Source organism: Pygocentrus nattereri, chromosome 19 (genome assembly GCF_015220715.1).
Source record: "Pygocentrus nattereri isolate fPygNat1 chromosome 19, fPygNat1.pri, whole genome shotgun sequence".
Classification (NCBI taxonomy): Eukaryota; Metazoa; Chordata; class Actinopteri; order Characiformes; family Serrasalmidae; genus Pygocentrus; species Pygocentrus nattereri.
The window spans coordinates 909,643-922,665 of NC_051229.1; the positions used below are offsets into that span (position 1 = coordinate 909,643).

Here is a 13,023-nt window from a genome sequence, read left to right on the forward strand (position 1 = left end):
TGCTGGTGTGTGTGTTGTGTACAGTACTGCTGGTGCTGGTGTGTGTTGTGTACAGTACTGCTGGTGTGTGTTGTGTACAGTACTGCTGGTGCTGGTGTGTGTTGTGTACAGTACTGCTGGTGTGTGTTGTGTACAGTACTGCTGGTGTGTGTGTTGTGTACAGTACTGCTGGTGCTGGTGTGTACAGTACTGCTGGTGTGTGTTGTGTACAGTACTGCTGGTGTGTGTGTTGTGTACAGTACTGCTGGTGCTGGTGTGTGTTGTGTACAGTACTGCTGGTGCTGGTGTGTGTTGTGTACAGTACTGCTGGTGTGTGTTGTGTACAGTACTGCTGGTGCTGGTGTGTGTTGTGTACAGTACTGCTGGTGTGTGTTGTGTACAGTACTGCTGGTGTGTGTTGTGTACAGTACTGCTGGTGTGTGTGTTGTGTACAGTGGTGCTGGTGTGTGTTGTGTACAGTACTGCTGGTGTGTGTTGTGTACAGTACTGCTGGTGTGTGTTGTGTACAGTACTGCTGGTGTGTGTTGTGTACAGTACTGCTGGTGTGTGTTGTGTACAGTACTGCTGGTGTGTGTTTGAGGCCTAAAGAACCACATTTGGCTCCAGTGCAGAGACGTAATGCTGTGGGATGGTAATAAAGACGACTAATATTTATGGTTCTGCCCTCCAGCTGAGTGAGAGTAAGTGACCCCTGCAGTGTCAGCGAGGTTACGAGTCTCTGGGTAGGTGAGATGGAGAGAGAACGACTCACAGGAGGACCGTCCGCTCCAGCTAAGCCATGCAGACCCTGTTTCCCTGAAGGACCCTGCAGAGGGAGAACAGAGAGAGAGAACAGGCGTCAGAGAGACGAACAGAAGCAGAGCGGGACAGAGCTGAGCGCTCAGCTACGGCGGTGACAATCGCCCTCGCAGCTGAAGGCAACACTGACGTGGCTTCACAAAGCACTTCATGATGTTATCACTCCATCACGGCTTCCTGCGCTCATTTCGGCGGATTTCTAATCATACAGAGGGGCTAAAAACACAGAAACAATCCACAGCGTCTGGGGTCACATTTCACTCTAATGGGCTGCTACAGATCTGGCTTTCCTCCAAACACATGTGAATAGCTGCTGGAGTGAGACGCCACTGACAGGAACACAGAGTGTGTGTGTGTGTGTGTGTGTGGTTTCTCTTTAGTCAGCAGTGGTCTTCTCAGAACCTACAGCTTGGAAACCAATGAGCCTGCTGAATCGTTCATGGGGGCCAAAGAAGGAAAATCCGTCTGTAATAACAAAACCTCTCTCTCTATATATATATATATTTCTCTCTCTCTCTCTTTCTCTCTATATATTTCTCTGTCTCTCTCTCTTTCTCTCCCTCTCTCTATTTCTCTCTCTCTCTCGTATACACACACTTACTTTTTCTCCAGGAGGGCCAATTGGTCCTTGAGGTCCAGGCAAACCCTGCAATACAGGAGTGAAGCAGACAGATGTGGTTAGTAACAGTAACACAGAGGTGAATCTCCAAAGTGGTCACTTTACAGAAGAAGGAAAAAAAAACACACTTTACTTTTAATGTAAGTCAATGGAACCAGACACTTTTTCAAATAACTTTGATATGTTTCTTTTCGTCCATTCATCATGAAATTTATGGAAAATGAAGGGAAACGGGCATTTTCAAATGACGTTAAAAACAGAAAAATAAAAAATTCTATATAGAGTTCTATATAGAATGGATATGGAGTTCTATATAGAATGGATATGGGACTTATTACTCCACAGGCCTACGGGTACTTATATAGAAATATACAGGCCTGTACATCATTTTGTCAGCACTGGTGTTACTTCTGTGAAACATACATAATTCATTTTCTCCACGATGGGGCGTTGAAGTAGTGTGGTAGTAACAGTGTGTACCATTAAAGAACTGAACCCACACCAGCAGGACTCAGGACATGGCTGCCTTCACCTGTCTCAAAGCTGTGGAGTTGATCTGGGGTGTAATAAATGTGATGCTTTATGCAGGTTGTGTTTAAACTGCCATTCTGAACAGAAACACATGAACAGCTCAGTAAGTCACACACTAGTCTGGCTTCCTGTGGTTAATTCTGAAAAACAAATTAGACTAAAATCAGCGAAGCCAGTCGTCCCAGCAGAGGGCGCCTCGGAGACATTTTTGGGCTGACCTCGTTTTCGTGGCGTCCAGGTAAAAACTTTTGTATTGTGTATTTTATTTTCCTTGTTTACAGGTGTTTGGATTCTTTCTGTAGTGTCTGAAGAACTTGCACCACGACACTGATGACGCGGTTCCGACAGTGAACCGAGAGTCTGGCCAGAATGTTCTCTCACGTGTGCGTCTGATCTAATGTACGCCGGTGATGGTTCTTCAAGGGTTCTATAGCAAAGACAGTGGCTCTATATAAAACCATGAACACTCAAAAACCATCTGCGTGCTTAAATGGTTCTTCAGATTGGCGGAGAACGTGCTGTACATGGTTCTGTATAGAACCTTTTTGAAAAGGTTTCCATATAGCACCAAAAAGGGTCCTGCTACTGTGATGACGTCAAGATTGTAAGAGTAGCAGAACCGGTTTTGGTGCTGTAGAGAACCATATCTAGCACATCCTCCATCAATATGAAGAACCACTGCATGCAAATGGTTATTTAAGGGTCCTTAGTCTTTCCTAAAGAACCCTTAAAGAACCATATTTTTTCTTTTGTAACAGTGCACAGCCTGCATACGGGACACGTTATTAAAAATAAGGCATACTCTGTTACCCTGTTCTTCAGTGGTCAGGACCCCCATGGACCCTCACAGAGCAGGTACTGTTTGGGTGGTGGGTCATTCTCAGCACCTCCGTAACACTGATGTGGTGTGTTAGTGTGTGTTGTGCTGGTCTGAGTGGATCAGACGCAGCAGTTCTGCTGGAGTTTTTAAACACCTCAGTGTCGCTGCTGGACTGAGAATAGTCCACCAACCAAAAATATCCAGCCAGCAGCGTCCTGTGGGCAGCGTCCTGTGGGCAGCGTCCTGTGACCACTGATGAAGGACTAGAGGATGACCAACACAAACTGTGCAGCAGCAGATGAGCTGTCGTCTCTGACTTTACATCTACAAGGTGGACCGACAAGGTAGGAGCGTCTAATAGAGTGGACAGTGAGTGGACACGTCAGTGCTACTGCAGTGCTGAGAATGACCCACCACCCAAACAGTACCTGCTCTGTGAGGGTCCATGGGGGTCCTGACCACTGAAGAACAGGGTAACAGAGTATCAGAGAAACAGATGAAGCAACTTGATTAACAGCTGTCTGTCCAGCACTCCTAGCCTGCTCCGCCCCATACAGAGCCAACATTATTGTCCAGCTTTATGTGACGCTACTAGATGAACAGACGTGCAGATGGACAGACGGTTGAAGCAGTGAGTGAATGAATGACCAGACGAGTGAACAGTGCAGGTACAGACAGATGGGCTTGCTTGGGGTTATGTTGGGTTACCTTTAGCTTGCTTAGCTTCTCTGACTCTGAAACTGTTCTGTGTGGGCGGGGCCAGAGATGCAGCCCTGTGATTGGTCAGGGGAATGCTTATGGAGATTAGGACTGCATAGTTTACATTGAGACAAGAGAAATATATAGATCATTTAATGGTCAGTGGAACATTATTCAAAGGCTGAACTTAGTAGGGGTGGCTCGATACCACTCTTATGCCCGATACCGATACCAATATTAAGTATCTGTTAAGGTACCGATACCAACCCGATACCATATTTTTCCCTCTCTTAAAAAGCTAAGGCGCTAATCATACATGTGTCTGGATGCACTTTGATAGACTCCTTAAAATCCCAGACTTATTATTCAGTAACTACAGGGACTTCAATGTAAACTGGTTGAGCTGCTCTTAGACTATAGAAGTGTGTAATAAAGCTTTGGGCCTGCTGGTGGGCCCTGGCCATTTAAAGGGTTAATCTAGCCTTCTAAATAACACCAATGAGCTCAAACTGTGAAATAAATATTCTGACGCTCTAAAGGAGGAAATACAGCCCACAGTATGACTCAGTTAAGCACGTACGTGACTGTTTAGGCTACTGGATCAAATCAAATGATACTTTTTTCCCATTTGATATCCAATCCAGTGATTTTGGTCAGTATTGGACACTGATCCTGATCAGATACACTGATCAGAAACTGGAATAGCAGTATCTGATATTTCTCATTATTAGATTTATGTATAAAGCATAGTATAAGATTATTTAGCCTATTTATAGATATTTTTACTTGCTTTAAGTAACTTTCTCCAGTTAAAGTGTCTCATTTTACTGGCAGATCATTTTGCTCATTTAGAGAAATCAAGCCTGAAACCAGTAAAGTGACCTGCCTCTGCCATAAAACACTTTCATCACACAAAATCACTCAAAACAAGTAAAAATGTCTAGAAATAAGTTAAATGGTCCTATAATGTTCTCACAGCACTCGCATTAAAATATGATAATATAATATTTGATCCCCGCGACCCTGACGGAGAAGCGGCTTAGAAAATGGATGGTTGGATGGATAATATTCGATGTATTGGCTAGATTTATTTGTTTTTCACCTGCTAAAATGTCATTTTTGCAGTGTAAGACTTGTTTACATGTTTACTGTTTGCCTGCAAGAGCAAAATGAGCCCAATTAGAAAGAAAAACAGGTTCAGATTCATGTTCCCTGCATCTTTAAAAGAAAACTCCAGCGTTCAAGGCCTAATCAGTGTCTGCTGCATCTGCACCCATACCGTCCACCTGCTGACTCAAATCATATATAATCATGTATAACAGAAGACAGTGGGCGGGTTCAATCAAAACATGTCCCAGTTACTGTTTGCGATAAGTGACCATGCACTACAGATGCAGCAGGTAGAGATTAGGATTAAAAACACAGCATTATTCCTTTAACTGTTCCACTAATGTCCATTTAGTCGGTCATTTTCTCTCCACCGCTGTGTTTGAGCTGACCTGTGGGCCGGGGATACCCTGCTGTCCAGGAGGTCCTGGTTCTCCTGAAGGACCCTGGAAGAAAGAAAGAGAAAAATGCGTGAGGCTGTAAAATCGGCTGGACTATGAGAGACTTACTGAACAGAAAGGAGACCAAACGTCAGAATTTCTATTGGTCATGAAACGAGCTGCTGCACCAAAACAGCTTTCTAATAACCAAAACACGCAGCCCGTACAACAAATCCCCATTTTATTCGTGTTTTATGATGAAATTTTTAGCTTAAAATAATATACGTTAAAATAAAAACCCTTGAAGTGGGGAAAGTGAAAGGTTAGCTGTAGTTGTGTAACACGGAAATTAAATAAAGACACACATGCAGAAACTACAGCTGGAAAAAAGCTGAATTTGACAGAACACCAAGGCTTCAGTAGAAAAAACAACTCCTTGGCAAGTGAAAACATCTTAAATGTTGGTAATACGTCCAATATTTCTGATCATGAGATCACTGTAAGAATCTTGTGAGATTTTTTAGTCATTTCTAGATATTTGTACCTACATAACGTTGTCTTATCAAGTTAAATGATCTGTTTACCGCAACAAAGACCTGGAACAGCTGAAACGATCTGCAGTAAAAATCAGAAAGACTGGAAATGTTTAGAAAATCTAATCTAATCTAAATCAGCCTCATAATGAGAAACATTACACATCATTCCAAAACACTGTCCCACAGAACCAGCTCCAAAATACTGACTTTTCAACAAAAGGAAAACATGTAAAAAGATTTTGTTCTGAATTATTTCATTTTATTTGGCTGGTCCATCATGAAATCTTTAAAGAACAGCTAGTAATTAAAAATAAAAAAATAATAAAATGCAGCTTTTTATTTGGCCCAAATGAAACAACATATCCTGGACTGAAGATGATTTCACTGGGATTGAACATAATGCAATGAAGATTTCAACCGTGAGTTTGTTTACATGCACTTCATAACCCAATCGTTATCAGATTTATGCAGTTATCTGATTATTAGGTGTAAACACACTGAACCAGTTACTGATACAGTCTGATTTACTGAGTTATCAGATTATTAAGTGTAAACACACTGAACCAGTTACTGACACAATCTGATTTACTGAGTTATCAGATTATTAAGTGTAAACACACTGAACCAGTTACTGACACAATCTGATTTTCTGCAGTTATCAGATTATTAAGTGTAAACACACTGAACCAGTTACTGACACAATCTGATTTACTGAGTTATCAGATTATTAAGTGTAAACACATTGAACCAGTTACTGACCCAATCTGATTTACTGCAGTTATCAGATTATTAAGTGTAAACACACTGAACCAGTTACTGACACAGTCTGATTTTCTGCAGTTATCAGATTATTCAGTGTAAACACGCTGAACCAGTTACTGACCCAATCTGATTTACTGCAGTTATCAGATTATTAAGTGTAAACACACTGAACCAGTTACTGACCCAATCTGATTTTCTGTAGTTATTAGATTATTAAGTGTAAACACACTGAACCAGTTACTGACACAGTCTGATTTTCTGCAGTTATCAGATTATTAAGTGTAAACACGCTGAACCAGTTACTGACACAGTCTGATTTTCTGCAGTTATCAGATTATTAAGTGTAAACACACTGAACCAGTTACTGACACAGTCTGATTTTCTGCAGTTATCAGATTATTAAGTGTAAACACACTGAACCAGTTACTGACACAGTCTGATTTTCTGTAGTTATTAGATTATTAAGTGTAAACACACTGAACCAGTTACTGACACAGTCTGATTTTCTGCAGTTATCAGATTATTAAGTGTAAACACACTGAACCAGTTACTGACACAGTCTGATTTACTGTAGTTATCAGATTATTAAGTGTAAACACACTGAACCAGTTACTGACCCAATCTGATTTTCTGTAGTTATTAGATTATTAAGTGTAAACACACTGAACCAGTTACTGACACAGTCTGATTTTCTGCAGTTATCAGATTATTAAGTGTAAACACGCTGAACCAGTTACTGACCCAATCTGATTTACTGCAGTTATCAGATTATTAAGTGTAAACACACTGAACCAGTTACTGACCCAATCTGATTTTCTGCAGTTATCAGATTATTAAGTGTAAACACACTGAACCAGTTACTGACCCAATCTGATTTACTGCAGTTATCAGATTATTAAGTGTAAACACACTGAACCAGTTACTGACACAGTCTGATTTTCTGCAGTTATCAGATTATTAAGTGTAAACACACTGAACCAGTTACTGACCCAATCTGATTTTCTGCAGTTATCAGATTATTAAGTGTAAACACACTGAACCAGTTACTGACCCAATCTGATTTTCTGCAGTTATCAGATTATTAAGTGTAAACACACTGAACCAGTTACTGACCCAATCTGATTTACTGCAGTTATCAGATTATTAGGTGTAAACACACTGAACCAGTTACTGACCCAATCTGATTTTCTATCAGATTATTAAGTGTAAACACACTGAACCAGTTACTGACCCAATCTGATTTACTGCAGTTATCAGATTATTAAGTGTAAACACACTGAACCAGTTACTGACACAGTCTGATTTACTGCAGTTATCAGATTATTAAGTGTAAACACACTGAACCAGTTACTGACACAGTCTGATTTACTGTAGTTATCAGATTATTAAGTGTAAACACACTGAACCAGTTACTGACACAGTCTGATTTACTGAGTTATCAGATTATTAAGTGTAAACACGCTGAACCAGTTACTGACCCAATCTGATTTTCTGTAGTTCTCAGACTATTAAGTGTAAACACACTGAACCAGTTACTGACACAGTCTGATTTACTGAGTTATCAGATTAAGTGTAAACACACTGAACCAGTTACTGACCCAATCTGATTTTCTGCAGTTATCAGATTATTAAGTGTAAACACACTGAACCAGTTACTGACACAGTCTGATTTTCTATCAGATTATTAAGTGTAAACACACTCAGTGATGTGAGTGAAGGCAGACCAGTGAGCTGATCTCTCAGCACATCTCAGTGTGTTTTTCTTTCTTTTCTGCTGCACTTTGGGGTCAAAAGTTGCATTCCCTGGCGTGATGGTGAGTTATATCTTCTGTCACAATTGTGACTCTCTAATCAAGTGACCAAGGTCAACCCTGACCTTTAGCCAGTATGTTTGGGTGAGGTCAAAGGTCAGTGGGAACTCTGCCCTGTGGTCAGTGTCTGCTGCCTTTTTCTACCAGATGTGTTTAAAACAACAAGTAGAGCATGTCCAGTTAAAGAAAACACTCTTTTTGTTCTGTTTAAAACCAAAATATTATTTTTATTGGTTTATTTGGTTCGGCCAACAGCATTTATTGTGAATATAAAAACAATAAATAACTTTGCACACAAAACTGAAAGCTAATGCTAATGAATTACTACTCCCAGCATAAAACGCTGGAGGCAGGGGCTTCAGTGGTGCAACACTTCTCCAAATCAGTGTTCTGGCTCAGACCTCAATTTGGCTAATTGAATAAAACAAGAGAAAAAAACAGGGAATTTTTTCTGGGTTTTACTAAATCCCCAACAATAAAGATACACCAAGGAATACCAAAGAATACTAACGAATACTAAGGAACACTAAAGGACACTAAGGAATACTAAAGAATGCTAAAGAAAACTAAAGAACACTAAGGAATACTAAAGAATACCAAGGAATACTAAAGAACACTTAGGAATACTAAAGAGTACTAAAGAATACTAAGGAACACTAAAGAATACTAAGGAATGCTAAGGAATACTAAAGAATACTAAAGAACACTAAGGAACACTAAAGAATACTAAAGAATGCTAAGGAACACTAAAGAATACTAAGGAATGCTAAGGAATACTAAAGAATACTAAAGAACACTAAGGAACACTAAAGAATACTAAAGAACACTAAGGAACACTAAAGAATACTAAAGAATGCTAAGGAACACTAAAGAATACTAAAGAATGCTAAGGAATACTAAAGAATACTAAAGAACACTTAGGAATACTAAAGAATACTAAAGAACACTTAGGAATACTGAAGAATACTAAAGAACACTTAGGAATACTAAAGAATACTAAAGAACACTTAGGAATACTGAAGAATACTAAAGAACACTTAGGAATACTGAAGAATACTAAAGAACACTTAGGAATACTAAAGAATACTAAAGAACACTTAGGAATACTGAAGAATACTAAAGAACACTTAGGAATACTAAAGAATACTAAAGAACACTTAGGAATACTAAAGAATACTAAAGAACACTTAGGAATACTAAAGAATACTAAAGAACACTTAGGAATACTGAAGAATACTAAAGAACACTTAGGAATACTAAAGAATACTAAAGAACACTTAGGAATACTGAAGAATACTAAAGAACACTTAGGAATACTAAAGAATACTAAAGAACACTTAGGAATACTAAAGAATACTAAAGAACACTTAGGAATACTAAAGAATACTAAAGAACACTTAGGAATACTGAAGAATACTAAACACTAAGTAATGCTAAATAATGCTAAGGAACACTAAGGGACACTGAAGATAAATAATAGAATAATAGAAAGATGAATATTTTAGTAATAATGTGGAGGAATAAGTGAAATAGTATTAGAAGCGTCTAATAACGGCGTCATAATGAGAAACATTAGCCACGCTGACTACATGCGCGAGATTTTAGACCAGCTCTGCACGGGGACCACCATGGGGGTCCACCATCGCACAGTGACGATGGAGTTAGAGAGTTAAAGGTTCTACTGTATATCAGCCATAAGTCTACAGCACATTCTCCATCAACCTAAAGAACCCTTTCATGGTGCTAAGAAGCCTTTAAACATGCAAAGGGTTCTTTGAGTGTTCATGGTTCTATATAGAACCATTTTCTTTACTAAGAAACCCTTAAAGAACCACCACTGAAGACTGTAGGTGGCATTAGCCTGCTGTAGGCTGGATTGGTTGACGTTGCTAAATACCGCCGTTAAATTAATTAAATAAATTCCATTTGACGAATAAATTTGAATATCATTTAATTTTGCAAACCACGAACACTCAAAGAACCCTTTGCATGGCTATACGGTTCTTTGCATTGTGAAAGGGTTATATAGAACATTTTTGAAAAGGGTTCTATATAGCACCCAAAAGGGGTCTTCTATTGTTGCGGTGTCAAGCTTATAACAGAAGAACCCTTTTCAAAAAGTGTCTATAGAACCATCTATAGCACATTTCCAATCAATCTGAAGAACCCTTTCACGATGCAAGGAACCCTTTAATCATGCAAAGGGTTCTTTGTGTGTTCATGGTTCCATACAGAACCACTTTCTTTACTACAGAACCACTGCAGGACCTTCTGTTTTTAAGAGTGTAGGTCCAGCTAAACAGCCAACAGCTCAACAGTCGCGTGCTAACGACTGAAAACTGTGGAACCTGGAGATCAAGCTGTGCGCTACACTCCAGCACTCGCAGCCCGAGGGCACATCTGGAAAATATGCACCCAGACGAGCACGACCTCGTATTTCTCACCACTTAACACGCTCACGACCGGAGCGCAGGACCCCAACGGCTCGGCCCTTATTTCCCGTTTAAAGTCAAGGAACAGTTGTTCCAGCGGAGCTCGCGCGGAGCGCCGGATGTTCTGTAAACATAACCGAATTATTTTATTGTGAATTGATTTTAGTGTTTATGTTGAAATAAATGTACCTGCGCAGTCAGTCACGTCTCTTGTCGCAGCGCTTTGCCCTTCCGTTACCGTAATGCGCAGAAACAGAAGTTTGAGCGTCGTGCTGTGGCCACTCGCAGGTCAATTCCCCAGCTAAACGAATTCTACCCAAATCATTTTCATCAGTTTGATTGATCCTCATCACAGATACCAGAGTTAATGTTCCTGCGCTGTTCCACGTGCGTCAGTGATACTCTGGGCCACAAAACACGTTAAAATACTGGCACCAAAAGTGTGAATCATTCATCTCAGCTAAGCTTACCATGTTTCCTTTAGGACCAGCTGGACCGTCCAGTCCAGAGAGACCCTGTAGGTGCAGAAGAAACACATGTCAGTGTCCAGTCTTCAGCCTAAAGAGGAAAGAATGTAGATGTGTGTGGTACGTACCCGCTGACCAGGGGTACCCTGGGAGCCTCGGGGGCCAGGCAGCCCTCTGGGACCCTGAGCAGCAAAACACACACGTTCATATTTACATTTAGTCAATTATCACAGCGATTTATGAAGGAGACAAACGGATCCGGGCTGATCTTAACAGGACGCACAGTTTTGTTTGTTTTTAATAAGTAAAGAGTAAATATAAATTTTAAGTGCTGAACACAATAAAACAGACAGATGAGATAGATGGAAGGATGGATGGAGAGAAGAATTAATGGATAGGTGGACGGAGGGATTAAAGGACAAATAGATGGAGAGATTGATAAATGAGAGGATGGATGTATGAACGGATTAAAGGACAGATGGATGGATAGATGGATGGATAAATGGAGAGATAGACGGATGGATGGATATATGGATGGATACATGAATGGAAAGATGGACAGATGGATTGACGGATATATGGATTAAAGAATAGATATACGGAAGGACGAATGGAAGGATGGATTAATGAATGGATAGATGGATGGATGGATTAAAGGACAGATAGATGGATAGATGGATGGATGGATATGTGAATGGAGAGATGGATGCATGGGTTGATGGATGTGCGAAATAAAGGATAGATAAATGAATGGATGGATGGACAGATGGATGAATGTATGGAGAGATTAATGGATGGACAGATGGATTGATGGATGTATGGATTAAAGAATAGATTCACACAAAAACGAATGGAAGGATGGATGGACGGATGGATGGATATGTGAATGGAGAGATGGATAGATGGACTGATGGATGTGTGGAATAAAGGATGGATGGATGGATGGATGGATGGATGTGTGGAATAAAGGATGGATAAATGGATAAATGGATGGATGGATGGATGGATGTGTGGAATAAAGGATGGATAAATGGATGGATGGATGGATGGATGGATATGTGGAATAAGGATGGATGGATGGATGGATGTGTGGAATAAAGGATGGATAAATGGATAAATGAATGGATGTGTGGAATAAAGGATGGATAAATGGATGAAAGGATGGATAAATGCATGGATGGATGGATGTGTGGAATAAAGGATGGATAAATGGATAGATGGATGGATGGATGGAATAAAGGATGGGTAAATGGATAGATGGATGGATGGATGTGTGGAATAAAGGCTGGATGGACGGATGTGTGGAATAAAGGATGGATAAACAGATAAATGGATGGAGGGATGTGTGGAATAAAGGATGGATAAATGAATAAATGGATGGATGGATGTGTGGAATAAAGGATGGATGTATATGTGGATAGGTAAATGGAGAGATGGATGGAAAGATGGATGGATGGATGTGTGGATAGGGGAATGGAGAGATGGATGAATGTATGAATGGATAGCGGAAGGATGTATGAATGGATAGTTGAATGGAGAGATGGATGGAGAGATGGATGGAGAGATGGATGGAGAGATGGATGAATATATGAATGGATAGCGGAATGGAGAGACGGATGGATGTATGAATGGATAGGGGAATGGAGAGATGAATGGATGTATGAAGGGATAGGTGAATGGACAGATGGATGGATGTATGAAGGGATAGGTGAATGGAGAGATGAATGGATGTATGAATGGATAGGTGAATGGAGAGATGAATGGATGTATGAAGGGATAGGTGAATGGAGAGATGGATGAATGTATGAATGGATAGTTGAATGGAGAGATGGATGGAGAGATGGATGAATGTATGACTGGATAGGTGAATGTAGAGGTGGATGGATGTGTGAATGGATAGGGGAATGGAGAGATGGATGGCTGTATGAATGGATAGGTGAATGGAGAGATGGATGAATGTATGACTGGATAGGTGAATGTAGAGGTGGATGGATGTGTGAATGGATAGGGGAATGGAGAGATGGATGGATGTGTGAATGGATAGGGGAATGGAGAGATGGA

At 40.3% G+C, this 13,023-nt stretch overlaps 1 protein-coding gene across 2 annotated transcripts in view; it reads right to left on the reverse strand.

The window, feature by feature from the left end:
- The window catches only part of col11a1b (collagen, type XI, alpha 1b), a 210,906-nt gene that overhangs the window by 78,144 nt on the left and 119,739 nt on the right, over positions 1 to 13,023 (reverse strand). For both annotated transcript variants that reach the window (XM_037547674.1, XM_037547675.1), the window contains 5 exons: positions 11,091 to 11,144; positions 10,966 to 11,010; positions 4,967 to 5,020; positions 1,400 to 1,444; positions 752 to 805 (listed from right to left, as the gene is read on the reverse strand). In XM_037547674.1, the coding sequence (XP_037403571.1) occupies positions 752 to 805; positions 1,400 to 1,444; positions 4,967 to 5,020; positions 10,966 to 11,010; positions 11,091 to 11,144 (252 nt within the window). The remainder of the gene's footprint in view (positions 1 to 751; positions 806 to 1,399; positions 1,445 to 4,966; positions 5,021 to 10,965; positions 11,011 to 11,090; positions 11,145 to 13,023) is intronic.